Source organism: Syzygium oleosum, unplaced genomic scaffold (genome assembly GCF_021117445.2).
Source record: "Syzygium oleosum isolate NSW1041296 unplaced genomic scaffold, Sole_v2.1 Sole_v2.02, whole genome shotgun sequence".
NCBI lineage: Eukaryota > Viridiplantae > Streptophyta > Magnoliopsida > Myrtales > Myrtaceae > Syzygium > Syzygium oleosum.
The window spans coordinates 5,459,495-5,478,981 of NW_026607486.1; the positions used below are offsets into that span (position 1 = coordinate 5,459,495).

The following is a 19,487-nucleotide window of genomic DNA, read 5'->3' on the forward strand; positions in this document are numbered from 1 at the left end:
TCTAACCGTAATACATAAATAACCTCACATAAAGAAATGTGAGATCTAATAAGGTAAGATATAAAGATTGTTAATTAGTCTGTGTGGGCTGCGCAAAGCCCTACCTATAATGAGAGGGTCTGTGACTTAAAACTCTATAAATAGTGCTCAAGTCTTTCATCTAACCCTAATACATAAATAACCTCACGTAAAGAAACGTGAGAGGCAATCTCATTGAACCAGTGATACATTGGGTAATATAGGGGATGCATTTGTGTTCTTGATGTATCCTAAATCAGGTGCACAAATCCCTTTTTCTCAATTACCGTGTTATAGATTCTGGTTATGGTGATCTTGGGGTGCTGTTTTTGCAGCTTACATGCCATAAGTTTCGGATTTGTTGTTTCCTATCCTCAATTCAAGAATTATTCATCCAGAATGACTTCATCTGCAGATGAGATTCACTCAACAATTCTCATGTAAGGACTGGCCAGAATTGTATGGAGAATCATCCAAATAGAAACCAAACACACATAATTAATCAATCGGGAAACAAAGAATCTATAGCTCGATCGAGCAGGTATCTGCTCCTTTCTCTTGAATTACCTGTCTTTTCCATCAGATAGGAGGAAAAAGTTGTGGCAGCATACTTAGCACATGCAAATCTAACTATAAAAATAAAAAATAAAAATTTGTCTTGCTGGCATCCTCTTTGTGCATGGTTCCTTCTTTGCAAACAGTACCAATCTTTTCCTCTCCCCTATTAATTATTCTCCTCCCTGTTCTCCAATTTGCACCCCCACTTTTGGTTCAGAGGGATTTTTGCACATTCCATCACCATGTTGAGAGCAAAGTCCATGATCAAGTCCAGAACACACAGCCTCAAGAGGTCTCAATCAACCGAAAAACTTCCCTCCCCTCCTCCTCCTCCTCCTCCCCCGACCACCACTTTGCCCTCGTCGTCGGAGACGACATACACCCGGAGGAAGTCGCTTTTGGTCGAGTTCCCGACGTCTCCACAGCTGATTCTCGGGGAGGAGATAATCCACTCCAGCCACCCGCAGCACGCCCTGTCCAAGATCGACCTGCCCGACCTCTTCACGTGCGCGGGGTGCCGAGAGTACGGTGCGGGCAAGCGGTACACGTGCCAGCTCTGCGACTTCCAGCTGCACGAGTTCTGTGCCCTGGCCTCTCCTAATCAGGTCCTCGAGAACCATCCATTCCACCACCAGCACGACCTCTTTTTCCATCCCAAGCCAGGTGAATTCATTGTTGTTATGTATGTGCAATCCACACACATGTTGCACTCCGTAGCTGATCACGTGGGAGTTTCTCGGAGTGCAGTCTGCGCACGAGAGGTAAGCCGAGAAATTACGTTCAACAGGCCGCCGGCCACACCCTATGCTCGAGTAGCTTTACATGAACCCCGAACAACGTCGACTTGCGAGTCTTTCCTGGTTATACCGGGAAAAGAGCAGCACTCTCAACTATTCCTCAACCCGTCTATCTATCTATCTATCCAGGAGAAGGCCTGGGAGATTTCCACCTAACCCCACGATATATACGGAAGATGGGGGATTTAGAAAAGTACCAATGAACTTTCGTTGTGAATTGCACTTGGCAGCCCATACCATTAGGACCTTTTACGTTAGTACCTTCGAGGAAAGTGAACCTAGATCGGATGTTATCGTTGATGACCATCGAATTGTACTGGATTTGAACGTCTTTGGATCCTGCTTAGGGTCGGCTTTCACTCCACTTTCACTTTCATATCAGGAACGACCATCGAATTGTGTAGTCAATTTTTCTGTTAGCGAGATGACATTTCTATAGATGGACTGGCATGTTGAATATGGACAGCAAGGTGATATATGCTCCATCGAATGATTATAAGTTTAAGTTCAAGGTGCACAATGTTAGTTCTCGACTTGGGATGATACACTCACTTTAAGCAAGGTTAGAAATTCAGCAAAATTATCCCGGAAAAAAGAAATGGTTCGGCAAGTTTTCTCTCGTTTTCATGTTAGCTAATACTTCTTGTTTTGGTCGAATATTAGTTAATACTTCGTTTGGGCCTAGTGTCATTGACTTTGCGCTGGAAATTTCAAGCAGTGAAAAGCGGAATAGCAAAATCGAGGTGCGATGCTTGTGGGAAACCCATCAAGGGCTACGCTTTCCGTTGCGGAACTTGTAGTTTCCAGATGCACCCGTGCTGCGAGATGCTACCGAAGGACATCATCTTCTCTAACCATCCTCACACGCTGCAGCTTCTGCCACCGGCGGCTTCGTCGAGTGCTGACCCTGGTTTCGTCTGCGGGGAATGCAGGAGGAGGAGGTCGGGCCGAGTATACCGATGCACGGTCTGTGACTACCATCTCCACGCGGTCTGCGCTAAGAGCATCGTCAACGGACTCCATGACAATGATATCAAAGGAGTTGAGAAGCCAAGCATGCTCGGGGCTGCAGCTCGGCTGGCCACGCGAGTGGTTTGCAACTTTATCGGAGCGCTAGTTGAGGCCCTCGGGGAAGGGGTTGGGGAAGCTTTGGTTCAGAATGTCGCCAAAGGAGGGAAGTGCGATGGCAGAAGAAGAAGAGAAGAATAGGAACTGCATAAAAATGTGTGCCGCGGCTTGGCTTGGGTTCGTCGCATGCGCCGGACTAGTTTCTCTAATTTGGCCAAGCCCGCAAAAGAGCCTACTATGTTTCTTTTCAAGAATGGACTGTCATTGTTTCAAAATCTACCTGCTTGACGAGGCAGGAGTTTCTAGGATGACAAAAGTTACCCTTTGGATCTTAAAACGATTAATGAACACATGGATTTTGTAACGGAAGGATTGTAACTTTTGACCCACTAACTCAATGCATTAAAATCAAAACATTTCCTTTATTAAGTAGGCTTAGCAAGTATCCCAAAAGCACTCGTTCACAAGACCCTTTACACATTTATGTGAATGTCCAGCCGACAGATGACAAACGACCATTCTTCAAGTGATTGTGCCCCTATGTATGTGACCAGTAACGGCGAGACAGCTGAAGGCTCACGTACCAGTGTAATTGTTGCCTTCAGCTGAAACTTAACATTGGAGAGAGGGAGAGAGAAGAGGGAGAGAGGCACCAGAATTATTAGCTCAGAATCATAACAAATAGAAGCAACACTTTCTGTTCCTTTTAATATCTGCTTATAGCAATAAATACTAAGAAGAGAACAGACCAACCAATCTATTTGCCGTATGTGAAGGCCAAAAGGCCTCTTTATAATAAAAAGAACACCAATTTAGCTCAAAACCCTCCCTGAATATATAAAAGAATCACTTGTGTATATCTTACCTATATAATACCTGATGCAACCTCATGTAAGCCGAAGTCCAGATGCACTCGTAAACCAAACAATCAATATCCGATTAGAAGAGATTCCAGCCATTGCTCACCATAAATAGGGCAAAAACAAGCAGCACAGCAAGGACGGCCCACATCCAGGGCTGCATCTTTCTCTTGCTTCGGTTGCGAAGAGTGGGAGGGATGGGCTTTACTTTGGTTTGTTTAACGAAATGCAACGGTTTTTGAGATCTCTTCACCGTCACTGCAGGCTTGTCTTTAGTATCAAAATCTGCTGGAGCCTCGGCAGTCTCAGAAGCGGCTTCTCCTTCAATGCCAGCGTCTGAAGGCGTTGCAATGGCTCCTCCAGCCTTCTTCCTTTCCTTTTTCTTTGCCTTCTTCTCTCTTTCCTGCACAAGAACACAAGGCAGTGATAATCTTGGTATTAGAAAGAGATAACTACCCTCTATGCAAAGTGCTATTATAACACTTTACCTTCTCCTTCTGCTCAGCTTCTTTCTGCGCCTTCGAAACAGCTCTTGCCAGGGCTCTCTCAGCACTTCGCTTCTTCCTCTCCAGAGCCTCCTTAGCTTTGGCCTTTTCCTCTAACCGCCGTTGCTCCATCAACACAGCGGCCTCTTCCGCCTTCCTCAATTCTTCCGCCTTCTTCGCCAATTCCTCTTCCTCCTTTGAGAGCTTGGGCTCTTCCATTTCCACGTTGACCACATCTCTGCTTGAAACTGTTACCAAGTCCTCGACCTGGGCAACAGGTTTTGCAGAACTTTTATTCTTGGCTTTCTGTTTCTTTTGCTCCACCTCTTTCACGGATAACTTATCATCTGCTGCCGGTCTAGCTTCCACAACAACAGGTACCTTTTCTTGCTCTATACTTGGCAGAGCAGACATGGACTTATCTTTAACTGCCGTTTGATTTACAGCAGTAGGAATAGCAGGCATCGCCTCATTGGGTCCGAGGGAACGACCATCAGCTGTGCCAAGTCTCCTTAACGTTCTAGGGGCATTGCATTTAAGATACTCTTCCCTAAAATCACTACTTCTGTTCCATAATTCCATGAATGTCTCCACCTGAAGAATTATCAACATTCTTGAGGGTCAAAACCGGGGTGGATCATCCAGATAATTAGGGCAATTGACAAAATAAAATGCACTTTACTTGATCAATACAGAACCGAGAGAGTGCCTCCCTATCTCCCCTTGACGCCAAATCAATCGACATCTTCACATCATCCTTGTATTTCCAGAAGAACTTATTCTGCCAAACCAGAATAATATAGTGTAAACAATATTTCGCTAAAATTGGCAGCCTTTTTCAGATACCAGTTTATCGAGATCTTGGTGTCAAAGGCTATTGTCATCACGAAGCTTGTCATGACATTATCTATTTGCTGTCTGTTCTGCAAATATTAATCAACAGACCAGCAAGACTGGAGAAAATGTCGAAATAAACACGAAGATCACATACCTTCTCAGATGATTGCTTCCTTAAATTCTTTAGATGAATATATGCCTCTTGGCGTATTTTATCTGCATCTCTAAACCGACCCTGCAATTCACGAAGCCTATCTCTCTCATTGGAGTATATTCTCTTCGCAGATTTTGTGACTGCTTCAGCTTTTAAAACGTTTTCTCTGAGCAAATCTGCTTCCCTCCTAAGAGACTGCATATAAAACTTCAAAATTTAGCATCCCATGCCTCGCACACACTGAACAAGGAAGAATGCACTGAGTGCACAGAAGCTATTTCTGTGATTCCGTGAAAATATTGTACGACTTCTGGTCCTACTCCAAAAAAAGTCATTTAAGGCCTATTAAACAGGATACCTTCAGACGCTCCTCAGTTTGCTCTCTTCGATCCAAAGCCAGCTTAAGTTCATCAAGCCCTCCCATATCATTAGTAAGCTGCTCTCGTGAATACTTTAGTTGCTTAATATCACGGATCAATTGCTTTTCTTCCTTTAAAGGCAGGGTTTCATGTTGTATCTTTTGTTCCATATTCTGTATCTGCAGAAAACACAAACGCCACACATTAAGAAATGCACAAATAGATCCATACAGAATTTTTCTTTTCCCTTCTGCCAGCTCTCTCCCTCTCTGGATTTTCTTTCGCGACTCTACGAGTCGGTGCTGGGAGCTAGAGTAACCACTTACCCTTACATCATAGTCACCCACTGTAATTGCATTCTTCACCTTGTTAATAACAGATTGAACAGACTCTATTTCCTCCCTTTTAGACTTGAACAACTCTCGTGCAGCATTCTCTTCAGATAAGGCAACTTCAATTTTGTCACTGTGCTCCTTACAAGCAGCCTAGCCACAGAAAGTTCAATCAAACAATATCCGAGAGAGAAATTTTAGGGAAGAGATTGTAAGAAAGTTATGTGATGTAAAAAAGGTTCATACCTTTATAATCTGAATTTCAGCTTGAATAGCATCACGACTTTGCGTCTTCTCAGTTACTTGCAACTGAGCTTCGTTGATCTGTTGTTTCAAATTTTCGTCATCATATCGGGGAATCTTTACAAGAACATTAAATAGTTTCTTTTCCAACTCACTGCCAACATTCTGTTCTTCGGAAGCAGGGATACCAGAAACCTCTGCCGGTGCTGCATCATTCTGGGCAACTACGTCAACACATTCGGCTTGTGAGAATGCCGGTTTATCATTCTCAATGGTGGATTGATCTTCTCTCTTCTCATCCAATACAGCATCCAGCTCGTTCTTTAATCCCGATTTGCTATCTTGAGCAGAGAAACTTTCAATTTCAGCTGTATCATTTGAAGGGCTTTCTGTGGTATCGGTATGATGGCTTCCAGTAGACAGAGAAAGAGAATTTGAAACTTTTGGCTCTGCATTATTGTTGTCCGAAGGAATGGAAGATATTTCTTTCTGGCTGATGGAACCAAAACATATCTCCGTGATTGCACTTAAATTAGTAGCAGAACAACTTGATGTTACATCTACTACAGTCGAATCATTCTCTTCTCTGACTTCCAAATTGGCATCAACACATTGAGGAACGCCAGTCTGGCTTTCTTCAGCATTCGCTTCTTCAAGTTCTGCAATTAGTTTCACATTATTAACAGCCAAAAGAAGAAACATAATTATTCGAGTTGCAAGTCTTTTTCCTTGCATCTATGTCCGACAAAAAATGTTATTAGCCGAGATGAGAAAGCCCTTACCGATTTGAACAGGTACATTGCCGCAACTGACCGAGGAAGGGGTGCTTTCAGTGTTCTCTGAGGTATGAGCCTCTTCATTTATCTCTTGACTCGTATCAAGGGTGTCCGTCACAGCCTCATGCTCGACATTCTCAGAAGCAATAGGATCAGGTGCAGTGGCAGTTGGCTCAACATCTCCAGTATCATCAGAAAAAGGGCCAGCCCTCGTGTCTGCTGTAGCAATCGTATTGCTAATGTCCTCTGGGGCTGCTTCTGAAGAAGAATCATCACCCATTTTTGTCAATGAGTTCTCCTTGTCTGAAACAAGGTCTTTCGTCAAAATCACTTCAGGTTCAGGATTCTGCTCTGTATCTACGTCTGGACATGAAATGCTTTCCTCCATAACCTTTTCATCCTCGTTACAAACACTGTCATCAATCTTGCCGACCTCACCCTCACCAGAATCCACATTTGTCAACTCAGACTTCTGATCCTCATCCACTTGGCCAGAAGAGTCAGCCTGGTCGGCCTGTGGGACTTCAAATGTTCTCTCAGGTTCAGGATTCTGCTCTGTATCTACGTCTGGACAAGAAATGCTTTCCTCCATAACCTTTTCATCCTCGTTACCAACCTCGTCATCAATCTTGAGGACAACCTCACCTTCACCAGAATCCACAATTTTCAACTCAGACTTCTGATCTCCGTCCACTTGGCCAGAAGAGTCCGATTGGTCAGCCTGTGGAACTTCAGATGTTCTCTCACATTCAGATGCCACAACAATTACATCACAAGACCCTGAAAGTTGTTCTGAAGACTCTAGAGAGGGTTCCACCTCTAAAGAGGACTCCTGATCTCTGCCCATTTGTCCAGAAGAGTCTGCTTCGTCAGCCTGCGGGACTTCAAATGTTTTATCGAATTTGGATGCCGCAACTGTTGCATCACACAACCCCGAAAATTCATCGGATACCTCTAAAGAGGACTCCACCGCAGTTTGCTTGTCAATGTGAAACTCCCCTTCATGCTGTTTTGAGAGGGGAGATCCCACAATATCCGCCTCACGATTTTGCTCTTCAGCTGAAGTACTGCCAGCCAGTGTGCTCTCGATGAATTCACCCTGCGAATCTTCCCCTCCAGTGCCATTGTCCATAAGATGATCCTCAACATGACACTCACCATCATTCAGGTCAACAGTTTTGCCATGACCTGCATCAGTCTCAGCCTCATCAACCACGGTCTCCTCATTGTTTTCTTTAATATGCGCACCATTGCCTTCCTGTTCCAGTAATTCAACCTCGTTCACAACATTGTTTTCTTTAATATGCCCATCATTGCCTTCCTGTTCCACTAATTCAACCTCGTTCACAACATTGTTTTCTTTAATATGCACATCATTGCCTTCCTGTTCCACTAATCCAACCTCGTTCGCAACAATATGCTCGTCAGAATGACGGTCCCCATTTTCTCCATTCACCAACTCGCGTTCCCCATCTCCATTCTCTCTATTAACAGCTGCCGGCTCGACATCACAATTGCCATTTTCAGCACTAGCCTTCGAGCCCCCCACATCAATATCACTCGCCTTACCCTCGACGCTCTCTTCCCTCAGATCGGCACCAACAAAGCCACTGCCGACTCCCTCACCAGCAGCCTCACTCCCTTTGACGAAAACATAGGTGGCGTCGGCATCATCCTGGCCGTTCCCATTGCCATTCCCGGTTCCATCATCGATCGCCTCCTCGTCCGCCTCGCGGCGCGACACGCCATTGCAATCGGCCGCGCTCTTCACCAGATCCTGCCGAGCTCTCCCGTCCGTCCCGCACTCGTCATCGACTTTGCCATTCAACAGCGAGACCTCCACGGACGCCTCGCGGTGCACGTCGGCATCGCCCGTCATTCTCACTCACACCGCGCGATCTCTAAAACAAAAGAAAAAAAAAAAAAAAACGCAACAACGGAGGCAAACGACTCAAACCGAGCACGCAAATTCGCTATTCCTACAGGCGGTCGGCGAATTCCTAACGGCAGCGAGAGATCAAATTCCGCGCAACGAACCTCAAACGCGAGAAAGCGAACAGGGAAAAAAAGGGAAAGGGCGGCGCGAGATCGGGCGGGACTTACAGATCGGAGGCTCGGGACGCGCCGGTGCGAATCGCCGAGATGGAGACGAGGCGAGATCCGCCGGGCAGGAGCGCAATGCGGCGAAGCCAAAGATCGCAGCTCCGCCGACCGAACCGGAATGGGCGATCGGGGAGAGAGAGAGAGAGAGAGAGGGAGGGGAGGGAGGAGAGGGGGGGGGGGGGGGAGATGGAAGAGAGAGAGAGAGAGAGAGGACGAGCCAAAGAGGCAACAGCTGTGAGGAGAGAGAATGGGGGAAGGATTTTCTCTACGTGGATTTGCGTCGATTTGAACTCTAAATACACACACACAAAACACGCTCCCTCCTTGACGCCTATCTCTCTCTCTCTCTCTCTCTCTCTTTCTTTCTTTCTTTCCGTCTCTCTCTTCCCCCGCATCCCTCTCCTTTCTCGAGGAGTAAAAAAAGGAAAATAAATAGTAAAATCCCCAAATCATTAATTAGTCCTGATCCGAATAGTGATTGAGAATCGCTGGGTAACATAGGCATCTCTTCATCAATTGGACTCGCGCGTATCCGACGTCGTTGCGCGACCTGTATTTTTGGCGATAATCGCCCTCGGCCCAAAGTAGATCTGAGCAGAGGGTGAGGGGAATTTGAATATTAATAAAATTTTCTTTTTCCGGTCACAGCAAAGGAAAAATTAATAACTTAAGGAGGGGGAAAGCAGTGCCGATTATGGGGGAAAGGGAGGAGGCGGGACATCCTTCATGACGTCACTTGTGACGTCGCGCGGGGAAATGGGCCAAAAAAAGAAAAAAAGAGTTAATAATTCTCCCAACAAGGACTCGGGGTTTAGATGTGAACAAGATCACCACCGCATCACACGAAATGAGATGTGAGGATTGCCGGGGGTGGCGGGGAGGGGGGAGAAGTGACCGCTTGTCTCGCTATCGAGTAAGAGAGAAATCGCCACGCCACTCCATTGACAAAAAACAAAAAGAGTTTCGAAATGAGATTTTTTTTCTCTTTTCGATTTTGGCCCCCCCTCTCGATGATTTGTCTGATCCGGGGTTCCATCGCGCCTTGTTGCTATTGGGCATTTTGCGAATTCGTTTGGAAAACAATATTGGAATTTGATAGACATCGAACTAGGAAAAAGAAAAATCGAAACCCGGATCGATCTTACGGTTCCGACCGCACCCTGGAAACGGATATGAAAACACCAATTTCCGATATGAAGCGATCGATCGGACGTTCGTCGCACGCACATGGCGATTTGCGTCGGCTATCGGCGGTGTGTCGCTTTCGAAAGATTAGTGATTTGGGTTGGAAATCCATCTTCACAAGGCTTTTTGGTGGGGGCGTGAAAGTCAATTGAATTCTCACGGTTTAAGTTTTAGTTTGTCCTCGACCCAAAAAAAAAAAAAATTTTAATTTGTCTCGATTCGCGATAGGTCGCAATATAATTAATTTTAGTTAGGCGGTCACTTCAGTTCATGTTACTATTGTCCTTTTTCTGGTTCAAATGAAAGAGACAATCAAAAGCAGTGGGCCGCGTACCTATACGTACACGAATACTCCCGCCGTAGATGTGTGGCTCTCCTACCTTTTGTTTACGTGGGGATTCGTAAGCCTCCAAACGAATTCACTAGCGACCGCCCTTCTTAACATTACACAGCGCCATTCATTTGCCATTTTATAATTTGTTTGTAATTTTCTTTATTTTTAAAAGTACGAAAAACCGTATGTGAAGATACATGTCGATACTTAGATATATGGAAATGTTTCGAATATTTCGGAATGGATAATCATTAAAAATGCGAGTTTCGAAAGAATCGGTCGAGAATTTAAAATACAGGTCCTCGTGGAGGGACCCTGATTGGATTGCTCTTGATTTGAAAGACGAATCGACAAATCTCGACTTGTCCTCGAGGTAATTATCGAGAATTTGATGGCGTGAAGTTTGTGATTATATCATTACTAAACTTCTCTAATTTCATTCGTTGCATCGCGGCGAATTTCAAAACATATGGAGGTTTTTTTTTTAGCAAGTCGAACTAGCGAAGCTCTAGAGATTATGTTCGAACATTTAATTCGAGAACGACGCGAGAAATATATATTAATGATTGGCATAGATTTTCTTCTCCCAATAATTGGTACTAGCACTTAAAATTGAATTAAATCGGCGCATGCTAAAGGACTCGTCGATTTCGTTGCTATTAGACTCAAGCTATCATAGGAATGGAGGGCTTGTCCGTTTACTTTTATGGGAAGTCGAAAGTTAAGTCGAAATTCGAAGTTTTATTTATGTTGCTTAAAATTATGGAAAAGTTATACATAAATTTACTTGTCAATATTTTTTAAGTACCGTGAAAATACGAGCAGTTTTGGATTAATGAAAAAAAAAATTAAAGTGCATGAGTCGCAAGATTTATATTAAATAGAAAAGTAAAAGTCAATCAATCAAGTCTGGATTACGCAAACGCAATCTCTATCTATATAGGTTGTACTGAAATAGCTTAGGTAGATTTCAAATATTCTACTGTAAAAAAGACATCAAAAAAGCTTGTAATTTTTAAATGAATATGACCGAATAACGTAAGATGCCCAAACATATCATTTGCTTCGAACCAATGTGAGCCTAAATGGATCGAGTCTAATGTCGCGCCTAAGAATGACCGCCTAGAGATTCGCTCGTGGCCTAAATAGTTATTAACTTTCGATGCAAAATTAATCGTATCCGGATAGAGACGAACCAATGTGGACAAAATCAAGAAAGTAATCACTTGCGTGGACTTGCCCTTTTTACTCTTCGGTGCTAATCGAGACACCGTGTCCAGGATCTCAACTAGATCTCCTCGATTGAAGAACCCGTAATCAATATTTTGAAAAATCGGATTCTGCATATTTTTCCTCATTATCCGTAAGCAATTTCTACATATTTCGAACTCTCAAATCCAATCAACCGATCACAGGAGATAAGCTCCGGGTACGATTTTTTTTCTTTTTTCAAATTACGAATTATTTAAGCGTCGGTAATTCCCTTTTTTCTCTCGTGTGCTTAGGTCTCCTTAATCGAAGAACCGCGGCGTAATAACTTATATTTTCTCATTATCCGTGATCAATGTTTCGAAAAAATCGGACAAAGCAGTTTCTACGTATTTTCTCCTCATTATCCGTAAGCATTTTTACATATTTCGATCTCTCAAATCCGATCAACCGACCGCACTAGATAGGCTCCGGGGACGAATTTTTATTTTATTTTATTTTATTTTTCAAAATTTGCGAATTACTTAAGCGCCCGTAATTCCTCGAGGCGAAAAAACAAGAAGAAAAATTACGGAATGGGAGATAAACGTCAAGAGAGCTTTCAGTTAGATGTGGGGATCGGGGGTGGTGCGGGGGGGGGGGTGGGGGCCGACGACCAAATAAAAATTGGGGAAAAACGCGTGAAAGCGGAGATTGGCCTTTTCTGCGTTTCCTTCTTCTCGGTGTCAGCAATTTTACGCAGAAAGGCTCCAAAAGAAAAAAGGTCCAGCGTTTTTAGGGATAAGGACGTCCCCTTTCGTAATTTGCCAATGAGGACCTAAATCTACGGAGGGAAAGAGGGCGCGGGTTATGTCGATCCGTCTTTAACGGCCCGGATTTAAATCGGGGACGATTTCTTTTTCTCTCGTCTTTTTTTTGGTAGGGGAGGGTCGGAACCGGGGTCGGTTGGTCGTGTTTTGATCTGCGTCCGTCCTGCAGGCCGAGGAGAGGGCCCACTTACGGGATAAAGATATCCCGTCTCGGATCGCGACGTCGATCAATGGCGTATGGAGATTAAAAGACGGTCCCTCCAAAAAAAATCCGAGGAGGGAGAGGGCCGTCTTGCCACGGATAATCATTGGTCCCGAGCATGCGTATTTTTAATCCCTCCCTCTCTCCGTCTCCGTGGTTGGAGGGGGGGAAAAGAGCTCGTGGGCGTCGGCGGGACCCGCCGGCTGTCTCGTCCGGTGGTGGCTCGGGTCGTGCTCTTCTAGAGTAACCTTTTTGGTTTTTTGGGCCCTTTTTAAGTTCACGCATGCTCTTTTTTAAGTTTATCTTGCCGGGCTTGAGCATGTCAAAATAGTATTCTTTGCCGACCCTTTCGTTGTACCGGTCCTTGTCCGTGTAGAAAACATGGCTCTCTCTCTCTCTTTGTTCGCTTGCCCTTGGATCTAAATCTCGGACCCTCATGTCCCGCTAGCCGACAGGAACCGCATCGACGGGCGTCGTGCGTTTCACCCCCACCACCCTCAAAATTTTCGTGTCCATGTGTTTCCTTTTTTGTTCGTTCATCCAAATATTAGATTATTCAAAAAAGAAAAAGAAAAAAACCCCGAACTATATGTTCTTTGATTGAACTTATTATGCTTTGAACGGTAGGAATTACTAAGCTCCGGATCTCACGTGATGTCGAAAATTCACAAGGGCATGTAGAATTGACGAAAATTAAAAATTACATTGGCGACCCATGCTTAAATACACTTAAATAGATAAAAATAGTTTTGCCTCGGTGAAAAGCTATACTCTACACGCTTATTTTTTTCTAAAACGTCCAAGCTCGACTATTCGAAACTATATTGGAAGCGACGGAAAAACGAATTATGGTGCGTCAAAAAATGACCTGCGCAAACCTCATAACATAACAAAAAGAAAACACGTGCAGTGAGCTATGTGATTAGGTTATTCTTTAGATTCGCGATGCAAGATCTAATCAAGAGTATCGGGACTAAAAAAAGAATAAGCACAGCCTGGCCCAATTTTTCATCGTCACCCAGTTCAAGCATCATCTACAGATCTTCTCTTCCCCAAGTATCAACTCTTCTATGTCAGGCAATAGTTCCTGCTCTAGTCTCGAATTCGCGATCCGCCATGCCCACCTCTAAATTAACACGACAGCCCAACTGCTCGGCGACAAGACACGGCGTGAGAACATCCAAGGTGGTCCTCTCTCCGGCCCTCCAAAGCCTCCCAAAGTCAAAGCCAACTCCTATCTTGACGAGCTCAAGTCGGGGACCCGAAACAGTAGCTTAGAGGGGAGGCGACCAATATGAACCATGAACCCTTCGTTCCGAAATCTCTACCTAATTACCATCTTTTAGGCGACTTTAAGACCCGACTGAATCTAGATCCCGTCGTAAAACAATAAAAGATTGACTTTAATTAGGACTCGAAAATGTCGTCATCCAGGACACTTCCTCGTCGACTTTTGATCTCTCTCGACATAGCGGCGGATTTTACTCTTTCCACGTGGACGAAATTTTACGTATCCCCAAACCTGATACTTCATATGCCCAAGATCGGCCGCTCCGATATTTTCAATAAATAACGATGATTCTTACTCCCGTTAGATTGATACGGGTGAATGACGACACCGTGCTTCGACAGCGCGGAAACACATCTGTCGAGCGATTATCTTTTTTTAGATGGTTAGAATGTTCTGCGAGCGAAAGATTCAACTCATTGGGACAGGCTCTTCACGACCACTGAGTCGTTTTCTTATTCTTGCCCATTCCCTTGTTTTGACCCTTTCCGAAATGTCCAGAAGCGTTACGTCGTCCGTGCCTCGTCAACGATAGCGTTGTTCCAGCTAATCTCATGCTGTCGGTGGGCAATGGCATACCGATGGCTCGGAAAAGAAGATGTACAGTGGAGGACACGGAAAGTGAGGTGGGGATGCACTCTTTTCGAGACCGAGTATGAGAATTTTCAAAGGCCGCCCATGCGCATGGACGTGGACGTCGTGGAGCATCTCGCGGAATTAACCGGGTGAGGGTTGGTAAAATTTGTTAGGTGGGGGTCACCAATCTATGTATTTATTCTTAATTAGGATGGTCAAGCTTTAATTAACCTTGGTTACCCTCCCCCCCCCCCCCCCCTCTCAATAATATCAATGGAGATCGTATTTGAAGTGGAGGGCTATCGAAATCAAAGACAAAATTAGTATATAGTCTCCTTATGTACTTTATTGCTAATCCATATTTAAACAATATTTTTAACATTATCTCTGACCCCTAATCGTTGTGGGACAGTTACTCAATCAATCATGAATCTATTGTATGGATATCAATTTAGTACCGAACTTTTTGATTTTGCTAATTTTGTCCAAAACCTTTGCGTGAATTTCCAATGTAATCTATCCAGCCAATTATTGATAGGGACTACCAGCGTGACGGTGTGCCGCGTAGGACAATTGGTGGTGACTAGACCGCCGTATCGAAAATTAGCCGGAAATGTTACATTGAAATTTCGCACATAGGTTAAAGACTAAATTGACAAAATTGAAAAATTTAGGATTGAATTAAAATTTAGGAGTAATTAAGTAATTTCCTCCTAATTGTGGGTCTTGTCATTGTCTCATAAGTTCACAAAAATATCGGCAATGCTATAATAATGGAAACCGTTGCTTTAATAAGCTCGAACCGCTTCAAGCGTTGTCGCTTTGTCCTTGTTACTCGATTTAATCAGATTGGCGGAAAGTAGCCACATACCTCTTCCGGATTATTTTTCTGTGGTCGAACTTTCCGGTGGGCAGCGAGTGGAGTCCCGCCAGACAAGAACAAAATTGCCAAATCAATTTCTACTGCAACGACCATGTCTTGTTCAACTTTTGCGGTGAAAAACAACATTTCGTTTGCTAGAAGCAATGAGGCTTGGCGTGGTTGAAGACAGTGTTAATCTTTGTCATTATGATCACATGATTCCCCATAAATTCTAACTTTTTTAACAAATCGAAATCGTTCCTACCTCGATGATTTGGTTGAAGAAGGAACATCTCATCCAGAAAGAAGGCGAACATCTATGCGTGTATTTCCACAACGTGTTACATACAAATGTCGGTGATAAGCAACTCAAATTAGAGTTGGTGACCCAAAATTAATGGGAAAAGTGCCAGAAAAGTCATAAACTTAATGTATTTATGCTAATTTAGTCATAAACATTTTAATTGTGTCAATTTAGTACTAAAATTTTTGGTCTCGTACCAATTTAGTCATTTCGGCTAATTTTTTCTTGATATTACTGACGTGAATACCGATCGGCTTATGTGGTAGCGCCGATATTGACGTAGACAATTTTTAATAAATATTTTTTCGATTTTTTATTATTTCTTTCTTTTCTTTTCTTTTTTTCTTCCTTTTGACAGAATCGGATCGGCGTCCACGTCAGCAATGTCCGACAAAAATTAGCCGGGAGAATTGAATTGGTACTAGATCAGGTGGTCCACACTTAAATGGGCATAATTACAAGCTTCAGGATTAAGCTGATCGGAGGAAATCGATGAGATACTTAAAAATGATGGTATTTTTATACAATAATTGGAAAAATTAAGGTACGGGTAAGAAAGGTAAATAAAAGTTTGTGAATGATAAGATAAGTTTTTCCGACACTTACTAATTCTTTCAAAATTTTACCAACATGGAAAAAACCCCGTATTCGCGAACATTAGGCCCGTCTCACAAAAATGAACCGACACCGTTGACATTCGTCGCATATCGCACTATCCCTCGCGCTCCATAACCTTTTTTTCTTCTTTTCTCTCTCTCTCACTCTTTCAATTAAGCCCGCAATTTCTGTGACGTGCTTCCTCGACAAGCGTTCTACTGCTTCCACAGCGGTCGAATTTTCTATTCCATGTGCAATTGAATCTTTCGTGTACTTTTTTTTTTCTTTTTTTGGTATTTGACTTGACTGAAATTCAGTGGAGTTGACCCGATGCGAAGCTACCTACTCAATAGGGCTCCCTCCCGCTAACTTAGTTTAATCTTTACACGCAATATAGATTTTCATTTCTAATAACGTTGCTGCTCAACAATCAAGGATCGACCTCGTGAAACGACATTAGGTTTTCGGGGGGCAAATGGGGCAACTAACAAGCACAGGATGTACGCGAAGAAATAGTCCTCTTTTTGATTGACCATACCCAGCCCACGACGGAGCACGAGACAGCCGAAAGAATAGTCCTACCGAACGTGTGACATCCCACGGCGAAAAAGAAAAGAGAGTACGAGGGAAAAAGCTAAAATTCGAGACCAAGGGACCATGGCAATAGTATCATTGGATCATCGCATGCGCCCCCTGTGGTCCAAGATTTGGACCATTCATCGGTTACTTTATCGAACGCGGCGCTATTTACAGGTGGGAAAAAAGAATGAAAATGCGAGGACCGTTTTGATTTTTCGTATTTTGAAGACGTCGGATTCGTAAAAATCACGGGGGGTTCGTGAAGCTCCTGTCAAAGTCACAAATCGAAAAATAAAGGGGCGGGCCAAAATTCAATGCCCAAATAAAAAGCCCTCTGCACTTGCTATTCATTTGTTATTTTTACTGGAAAGAGCTTTCTCATTGTGTAGCTAGTTACGAATTTTCCTAATTCAGCGTGGATAACCCGTTTTTTTATCAATCGATAATGCGGATAGTATGATGCGTGAAAATTTATTCGGGATATCACTTGTAACGGAAACTTTTTTTTTTTTTGACGATATTTCCTTCTTCTGTTTTTTTTTTGGCCGAGGGGAGGGGGAGTGGGGGTTTGAAAGAGAGGCATGGTGGTCACTGGAAACTCATTAACTTTTAGTAGGCTGATCAGGACATGGCGATGATTCCGAGGGACCATTTTGATTTGCTTGCATCAATTTTTGGGTTATGGCTTCAAGCACTGTTCCGTCGGATGTGTGGGTTTTGGCCACTGATTTTTTAGTGGCACTGCGTTGCTTTCATGTGGTCTTTTCTTCGCTCTGTCTTTGATCTGACGTCCATCTTCCATCTTTTGATGTTTTTCGTTTTTTTTGTTCTTGTCCTGGCGTTGCTTCGTGCCTCAAAAAGACGACATCGCAAGCGAGTGCGCACGACCGCTAGACCACAAGAGAAAGTATCTTTTTTGGGTGGTGAACCAAACTCGATTTGCTTTCTAACACAACGATCCCGGTTCATACATGCCGTGTTCGACTTTTCGAAACCAAACTACAGATAATTGTTTTTTTTTTTTTTGTCATTTTCTAAATTCTTCGCGAAAGCCATTAGTAGACGTACCGAGTGAAATTTTTTTATAACTTCCAAACACGTTGTATCGAGATCGATATACACGACGTGTTATATGTAGTGGTTTGGACAAAGCTTCTTCGTGAGCGATTCATCTCGCATTTTACCAAAATCATACCTTTTATCGAAGTATTAATATTTTTATTCCTAGATCGAGTAAGAAAAACCCTTGGATGGTGTCATCATTTTGGGCACACGAGTGGAAGGATAATTGCGGGTCGTATGTGTCCGCGATCAAGATCATAGCCTCATTTTGTGCCGTGTTTTGCGAGAACCAAGGGGCATCCCTTTTTGACTCGAGACGGTTTTAGTTTCACCTTTTCACATTCCCTTTACAAAACCGCAGCTCGTCATACATTTGACATGATCTGAACCTACCATATAAAGTGATGGTCGCACGAGATAATCCTTGCAACCCTTTATGATTAACTGAAAACGACATATGTAATGTAGTAAGATTGGACCAAAGAAATTAAGTAAAAGTCACTTTTGAATCGTCTAATATTCCGAGAAATAAGTTTTTCTGAATTGTTTAATTTCATAAGATACCATGCACCCTTCACAGTTGGAATTCGGAGAGCCTTTACTTTCTCCGTAATTATGCAATTCTCAATTTTATTTTCATGTTTCTGTTTGTTTCGTGAAAAACGAATGATTTGAACAATATTTTATTTAAAATGATTACTTGTTTACTCGAAATAATTAGTTAATGAAAAAATATTTTCATTATCGATAATAATTTATGTCAAACATTTTCGCAGAATAAAGAAATTTTTTTTATTAATTTTTGCAAGCGATTATTTTTAAATATATATATTTTAATTTATTTATTTTTTCGCGAAACAAATGCACCTTAATGATTTCAGAATTGAGTACCTCCCACGCTAAATACATATTTCTTTGTAATTTCAAGCGAGAGCAGGCCCTTGGTGTTGCCTAATCTTAGCTAAACAGCACGGAACACATCGAATTCGCGTTATGGGTATCCGATGTTTCGAAAAATAGTTATTTCACATGTCTAGGTCGTATAGTAGTCATGCTAAAATTGGGGAACCTAGGGGTGAGCAACGGTCTAGGGTTGACCCTAGACCGATCCTGGACCGGCCCAACCCGGTCGGTCCTGGTCCGGTTCCCAGAGGGACTGAGTCGGTCCTTGATCCTGGGACCTCTAGACCCTGCATTGTGTGAGTTGGTCCTCGGTCGTAGGATTTTAGGGTTTGTCCAACCCGGACCAACTCTAATATATATATATATATATTTATTTTCCAAAGAACCTAAGGCCCCTCCCTCCTCTTCTTCTGGCGTTGAAAATAGAAACCCTATTGACTATTGAGCGTCACCTCTCTTCTTACCTCGCTTCTCTGTGGCTGTTCGCTAGATTTGCCTCTCCTTGCTCGCCTCATGAACTAGCTTGCCTCTCTTGGCCTGCCTCGGTGCCTCACGAACGGCGAACGCAGGTCGCCTCACTTGGCCCTCCTCGGTGTCTCACGAACAAGATATTAAGTTGTTTGTTTTCTTTTCAAGTGTTCAGAAATTAAAGCAATCTTTTGAGAATGAACAAGATATGAAATTGTATAATTTATGGTTTATGTTATGTATTTTGACCATTTTATTTTTTAATTTTATTTCACGTGTTCGTATACTACTAAGTGGAGATTTTTGTTGTTGAGTTATCTTAGATTTTTATTTGATTTGTACCGGGGTCCATAGTTTGATTACTCAAAATTGCATTGTCAATGGATATGTATTTTCAAAGTGTACCGTTTGTCCTTTCAACGAATAACAAAAATGAAACATAAAAAAAATCGATTGGTCCTGGGTTGACCCTGGAACAGGACCGGACCGGACCCTCTACCGGACCCAGAGGGTCGGTCC

At 43.1% G+C, this 19,487-nt stretch overlaps 2 protein-coding genes across 3 annotated transcripts; one reads left to right on the forward strand and one right to left on the reverse strand.

Moving 5' to 3' along the window:
* The first annotated feature begins 652 nt into the window (after positions 1-652).
* LOC115663399 (protein VACUOLELESS GAMETOPHYTES-like) lies at positions 653-2,805 on the forward strand. Its single transcript, XM_030585407.2, has 2 exons — positions 653-1,239; positions 2,092-2,805. Exons 1-2 carry the CDS (start codon positions 819-821, stop codon positions 2,580-2,582), a joined length of 912 nt encoding a protein of 303 aa, XP_030441267.2. The 5' UTR covers positions 653-818; the 3' UTR covers positions 2,583-2,805.
* Positions 2,806-3,089: 284 nt separating this feature from the next.
* On the reverse strand, positions 3,090-8,741 carry LOC115663372 (stress response protein NST1). 2 transcript variants are annotated; one of them, XM_056303389.1, is made up of 10 exons: positions 8,591-8,741; positions 7,827-8,388; positions 6,494-7,763; positions 5,715-6,370; positions 5,463-5,621; positions 5,136-5,315; positions 4,778-4,972; positions 4,469-4,567; positions 3,790-4,380; positions 3,090-3,704 (listed from the first exon to the last, which is right to left on the reverse strand). In XM_056303389.1, the coding sequence occupies exons 2-10, from the start codon at positions 8,364-8,366 to the stop codon at positions 3,381-3,383; spliced, it is 4,014 nt and encodes a 1,337-aa protein (XP_056159364.1). In that variant the 5' UTR covers positions 8,367-8,388; positions 8,591-8,741; the 3' UTR covers positions 3,090-3,380. The 2 variants fall into 2 exon arrangements, with proteins under 2 accessions (XP_056159364.1, XP_030441244.2); XM_030585384.2 differs by having other exon boundaries at positions 6,494-8,388.
* Positions 8,742-19,487: the final 10,746 nt, after the last annotated feature.

Bases quoted from the DNA above. Each gene is read 5' to 3' on its own strand.
- LOC115663372 (XM_030585384.2), bottom strand. From the start codon at position 8,366: ATGACGGGCGATGCCGACGTGCACCGCGAGGCGTCCGTGGAGGTCTCG. The intron at 4,973-5,135 runs GTATCCTGTTTA...TTTTATATGCAG, and splicing joins AAACTGAGGAGCGTCTGAAG to TCTCTTAGGAGGGAAGCAGA. The intron at 4,381-4,468 runs GTAAAGTGCATT...ATAATTCTTCAG, and splicing joins CTCGGTTCTGTATTGATCAA to GTGGAGACATTCATGGAATT.
- LOC115663399 (XM_030585407.2), top strand. From the start codon at position 819: ATGTTGAGAGCAAAGTCCATGATCAAGTCCAGAACACACAGCCTCAAG. The intron at 1,240-2,091 runs GTGAATTCATTG...AATTTCAAGCAG, and splicing joins CTTTTTCCATCCCAAGCCAG to TGAAAAGCGGAATAGCAAAA.